The 6,485-nt window shown below is 37.9% G+C and overlaps 1 protein-coding gene across 1 annotated transcript; it reads right to left on the bottom strand.

Moving 5' to 3' along the window:
- Window positions 1–1,102: 1,102 nt before the first annotated feature.
- On the bottom strand, window positions 1,103–3,075 carry LOC142225737 (uncharacterized). The gene is made up of 2 exons (XM_075295566.1): window positions 1,351–3,075; window positions 1,103–1,295 (listed from the first exon to the last, which is right to left on the bottom strand). The coding sequence occupies exons 1-2, from the start codon at window positions 2,740–2,742 to the stop codon at window positions 1,287–1,289; spliced, it is 1,401 nt and encodes a 466-aa protein (XP_075151681.1). The 5' UTR covers window positions 2,743–3,075; the 3' UTR covers window positions 1,103–1,286.
- Window positions 3,076–6,485: the final 3,410 nt, after the last annotated feature.

Genomic DNA, 6,485 nt, shown 5'->3' on the forward strand with positions numbered 1-6,485 from the left:
ATCTTTCTTCGTTAAATCATATAGCGGTTTTGCTATTAAAGAAAAATCTTTAATGAATCTTCTAAAATAAGAGCACAAACCTAAAAAACTCCGCAGTGTGTGAACTTTGTCTGGCAGAGGAAAATTTCTAATTGCCTCTAAACCTTTCTCATCCGCACGAATACCTGCCGCATCAATGGTGTATCCAAGATACTTAATACTACTCCGGAAAAATTCACATTTGTCGAGGCGCAATTGTAATCTGTTATTGACAACCCTTTTCATAACTTCTTCAAATATTTCCAAATGTTCCTGCATACTTTCTGTAGCTATCATAATATCGTCCAAATATATTATAACTTTTCCTTGCCGTACTAGGTCCGCAAAAATTTTATTCACAAACATCTGAAAAACCGATGGTGCATTTTTAAGCCCAAATGGCATTCGTAAAAACTCGTATTGACCCAAAGGCGTCACGAAAGACGTATATTTCACGGATTCTTCACTCATATAGACGTGAAAGAATCCATTCCGCAAATCCAGTTTCGTAAAAACTTTCCTGTTTGTCATTGTCTCTAGTAAATCATCTATTAAAGGAATTGGATAATTATATTTCGCTGTAATCTTATTCAAATTTCTAAAGTCAACACACATTCTTAATTCACCAGTTTTCTTTTTAACTAAAACAATTGGAGAGGCAAATTCGGACTCACTAACTCGAATTACCCCCTTCGCTAAAAGATCGTCTAATATTTCCTGTAAGGCCTGTTTCTCGCTATACGAGAGCCTGCGTGGTGGACAATTGAATGGTTTAATATTGTCAACAATTAGATTCATCTCTACTCTTGTTTCTGGCTCAAGAGGGCGCTGCATATTTATATAAGTGTCTCTAAAAATTTTCTCTGTACTTTTCCTAACATTTTGGGGTACGTGAGATTCGAACTTAAAATCTATCTCCTCCTCATCCGAAAAAAACTCAACTGACATGATCATTTTCTCGTAGCTAGTATCGTCGTGGCTGTACATTTGTTCTGATTCAACTGGTTCACCGAAAAATATTTTTGAATTCGTACTCGCTAAAAAGTCTCTTCCCAATAAAATAGAATACTTCATAGACTCAGCATTTACCACAATTAACTCGATTTCAAAAAATTTATTATTCAATTCAATTAAACAAGAACATTTTCCTTCAACTTTTAATTCAGAGCGATTTAAACCATATAAAGAAACTGAGTTGTATTCAGATATTTGAAATTCATTGGGCACCACATCTCTCCTTATGAGGCTAACCGGACTACCAGAGTCTATCAGGCATTCTAAAGAAAACTTAACATTAATATTATCATCTAAGCAAAAATTAAAATACCTTACATAAGTGTTGGTTTCCTTAAGGGTCTTCTTCTTATTTTGTTCACAACCAGAGACTGTGTGTCCAGTTTCCCCGCAAGCATAACATGTGCCAGGTGCTCGTCTGGGCTTACTACATTCTGCCGCATAGTGTCCAATACTATTACAATTATAGCACCTTACGCCAGCCTTTAATGTTGTTGTTGGTTTTTTCTTGGTTGGTTCAGCCACAGCTGATTTGGGTAACTTAACGTTTACCAATGATTTCAGCAAGTCCGAGGCTGTTTTATGTTGTTGCATTGAAACTTGCGTTCTCACCTGAATATTCGATATACCATCGATCAAATACTCTAGCAACTCATCATCGTCGAGCTTCAACTTACTGGCCAACATAATTTTTTCACCATAGTACTCACTGAAATTCTCTCCAAAACACCACTTGCGTTGTTCAAATTTTCGACGAGTCTCCAGCTTTGTCTCTCTTGAACCGAACGTCATACAAAAATGCTCCAGTAACTCATCGACATGTTCGTTTGGTTCACTACGTCTCGTGTGCAACCATACCTGGGCTTTGCCGACTAATTTTGTTGCGAACAAAGCACGGAACATGTGATCATCGAGATTGTACGTTTGTTTGATGTCTCTCAATTGTGTGACCCAAAATTTCCCATCTGTCGTTCCATCAAACTCTGCAACAAAATTGCTAAGCATATGGAGCGAAACACCAACAGAAGAAACCTCGGTATGTTGTCCAACCATTTTTAACATATGGTTCTCTCTAAGCAGTATGTCATGCTCACGTTTCAACAATTCATTTTCCCTCTTAAGTAAAGCAATTTCTTTGTCTCTTAAGTCTGAATCTGACAACACACCGACTGCGCCAACAGCGCTGCTTACGTTGGTATGTGTGTATGGTGTTTCTGTTGTGTATACGATTTCATTTTCCTGTACATTTATCCTTGCTTTATCCTCGTCAGCTCTTTGTTTGTCGTTCGGTAATTCTTTGTTGATCGTAACATTGTTGTTGCCTGCAAATTTTGTCTGTAAGTTTTCAATAATTTCGTCTTCTTGCTCTGCATTTTTTTCATCAGCAATTTTATTTCTGTTTGAACACCCGTTACTTGACATTGAGTTGTTGTTGGTTTCTTGCAAATCGTCACCAACCGACACAAGATGATGGCCTGTACTTTGGCATAACTGCACATTTTGCATCCAATTTTGTTGTTGATGTTGTGTCAATTCGCTTAAATTAGCAAGTGGATCTTCTTCCATACCTTGTACCACATTTTTTAAAACGGCTTCAGGCACCTCTTTTAAACGCAGGATTAATTGTCGTTTTGTGCCGTCTGGTAAAACATTCAATTTAAGGCATAACCACTGCAATGTTGTTAATGGTAGCTTATCCAAACACTCCATTTTATCGGCAAATAAATTCTTTTTAACACCTTCGAACGATTACTTGCGTTTTGGTAAGGCCCACTTCTGATATACTTTAGTGGTATACTTTGTCCAATTTAAAAACACTTTGTTGGGGTTTTCTTTTTGTTATTTTTTTTTTATTTGTTAAGGACGCCGAAGTCTTTTCGGTTTGACGATCGTATACAAAAGTGTCTGGTTAACTCACATGACAGCTAACGATTTATGAAACTTAACTTAATCGATAACATGGCAACTTACGATTACTAGCTTAAACGTAACTTAATCGATAACATGACAGCTTACAATTATTGGCTTAACAAACTACTTACAGGCTAGTTATTGGAACGTTACATGCCAACATACTACAACATTAACTAAAGTACCTATTATGGCTGCTAGCGCCACATCATCTGCGTATGCCACCACTTTTATCCTTTCTTTTTCTAGGGAAACCAGAAGGTTGTTTATAGCAGCATTCTAAAGAAGTGGTGATAGAACTCCTCCTTGGGGAGTGCCTCTGTTCACATACCTTTGTATGTTTGCTTGTCCTAGGTGGCTGAAATACGTCTCTTTATTAGAAGTTCGTCTAACAGCCTAAGTATACCTGGATCAACATTCAGAGTTGTCAGTCCATTTAATATCGAGCTCGGATGGACATTATTGAACGCCCCTCCGATTGGGGTGTGGTACGTATGATTATTTATGCCCTATAATATACCCAACATAAATGATCCACTCCTATATCGTGACGTATCTTTTACTTACTTCCTTTAATTACAGCCGGTCATCATCAAAAGAATGGTTTGAACAGCATTGTGGATGCCACTTTGTAGCGGTTTAAATATCGTCATTTGTGACGTTTAATTGAAAAAAATGTCTTTTTTGAGCGCCAAATAATTAACAAACATTGCAGTGACATTTAAAAATATTTCAAATAGGATTTGGCTGTGAACACTGTATGTTAGTGCTGATTGCTAAATGTTACGAAATTTATTTAAAGTTGGTTGTGCCAACAGAATTCGAAACAAATGCTTCAAAATATATAGATATATATGGGCATCTTCGAACTATATCTATGTCCCCTTTCATCAGGAGAACTTTTAAGGCAGCACATGCAGTCTTACAATGATGAAGATTTATCTGGAGGATCCGTAGGACCATCGAGATTTTCAACAACCGTCACATCAGTCGCTTTAATCGAGTCGTCAAGAATGTTCAACCATTTGTCTTGTATCACAAACGAAATTCTATTGAAATGATTGTCAATCATTTGTAAGCATTCCTATTCCCTATTCAACCGTCGAACGGAACGGACGTGTTTTTTAATAGCGGATAAACTCATCGTAATAAGTACCTACTACGAATTTCAAGTGTGTTGGGATATTAAGCCACCATGCAGCGAAATTCAAAGAAATCCACTGGGTTGCTAACTACAGGGCCCAGTGGACGGGTATCGACTGGAGTTATAAATTTGGGCAATGACCAAGAGTTAGGCCTATAGTCGACCTGTAGACGGGTCGACAGGTGGCGACACTTTGACTAGTCGAACCTTTTCCAAGGTTACGGCATCAAAAGGAGGTAATCCCTCACGAAAGAGATTTAAGGAACGCATAAATGCTTTGTTTATCCTAAAGAAATTAGGATCAGTCGACCCAAGCACGTTGTCGACTAAACAAAGCGAGTTCTTAAAATGGGCTCAAGGAATTCTTCCAAGCACGTTGTCGACTAAACAAAGCGAGTCCTTAAAATGGGCTCAAGGAATTCTTGAGGCTGGAAAAAGGGAACAATCACCGGATGAGCTGCCATCCTCCAAAAGGGATCAACGATCGTTTGCCTAAGTTGCTAAAGACAGCCTTGTGATGGCTATCATTAATTAAGGAGCATTGGACGGTATGGTTCCAAAGCAAAAATGGGGGGAAATTGAGAATGCTTTGTCTGGCGTCTACTCACAGTTGCTGGAAAAGTTTCCCGGCCCAGATCCTCGACACCTAGAGGCTGGTTGGTATCAAGGACGATTTAAGCTAGTCGCGTTTGAGGACCAGAGGTTGTAACGATCTACCATACCATGTCCCTATTTCCCTTGGAGTTGGCTACCTAGTGGCCCCAGCTATGCTCAGTCGTGGGGGCGTTCTTTTCCAACAGAAATAGGAGTCGATGCGAATACATAAAGAAAACTTTTAGGTAGCTCTTAAAAATATTAATACGATAACTGAAAAGAAAAGGATTAGATAGAAAGATATAAGGAGAAGGACGTTATTAAGTAGGTATTAAGGCACTTAATACCTACTGACCTCGAGAGTATCCTTTAGCAAGAGTACCGAACCTTTCGTGAATAAAAAACTATGTTTACGAAAACATTATAATGTATATTAGAATTCAAAGGACAACAAATGGAATGAGATTAAATAATATTTAAACAATGATTTTTATAGAACAATAATTGTGTATTATGGAAAATGTAACGAAAAAAGTCCTATGATATGTTTGGAATTATGATTAACTAAATTAATGCAATAAATCGTGTTAAAATAATATATAGAGAAAAAAATGAAAAATTACGTTATAAAATGTACGTGCTTCATTTGTTCTTTCGAGCATAAAAAAATTATTTATTTAATATGAAAATTTGCAGTGACTTACCATTGCTGTCCCACACCAAGGGAAATATGGCCATGGTAGATCGTTACAAGGTCTATAGAATGTTTTAAAGCTGCTCTGTTACTAATTGGTGAAGTTTGGGAAAGGCTTGCTCTAGAGTTAGTCGAGAAGAAAGACATACAGGCTAGACCAAGAGCACATGCGTGGATACCTGCAAACCCTCCTGACCCTGAAGACTGAAGCAATGCAATCCAGATCTTCCAACAGCTGATTAGAAGGTTGGCTGTTTCGATGAAGTGGATTGACCAAGACGGCATGCAGTGTTTATATTGAACGCTCAGTCTTTGCCACATCTAGCAAAGTCTCAGGGCCGTGTATGTTATGGCTGTCATTATATCCAAATGAAGGTATATAAAAGCGATCAGCTAAATGATTCAGAAATGGACAAACCCCTGTCTGAGGGAGATACCAAAGATGCAGACATGGATAGACACCGTATGCGAGAGGAGGTTTCTACTGCCTCAAAACTCACCAAAGTTGAACCTATGGTTATTGCGAGAGTCACCGAGATCTCTGAAGAGGACATTCTTGATGACTCGATTGAAACGGCTGTGTGACGGTTGTTGAAAATTTCGATGGTCCTACGGATCCTCCAGATAAATCTTCACCATTGTAAGGCTGCATGTGCTGCCTTAAAAGTTCTCCTGATGAAAGGGGACATAGATATAGTTCTTATTCAAGAACCATATGTTTATAGAAACAAAATATGTGAAATAAGTACTCCAGGGTTCAAACTATTACAGTATACTGGTAATGATGTAAATCGAGCCTGTATAATTGCTAAAAACGAGCTCAACTTGTTTCTGCTTCCTTCAATGTGCAATAGAGACACTGCACTATGGGCGGAAATTAAAAACTTGCGGCAAAAATTATTTACAATCAATCTAGTATCGCCAAACATGGTATATCGAGATATCTTATCAAAATCAAATGTTACCAACAGAAATGGAGTCAATCCCTCTTATTCCAGGTGCGTTACTTTAGAGGGGTCGAAATTGTAAGTCCACTTGGAGTACTATAGAATATAAAGGGTGATACGGTCAAAATTTGGTCAATATAAACTTGACGTATTTCTTTCAATT

The sequence above is a fragment of the Haematobia irritans genome, chromosome 2 (genome assembly GCF_050003625.1).
Source record: "Haematobia irritans isolate KBUSLIRL chromosome 2, ASM5000362v1, whole genome shotgun sequence".
Classification (NCBI taxonomy): Eukaryota; Metazoa; Arthropoda; class Insecta; order Diptera; family Muscidae; genus Haematobia; species Haematobia irritans.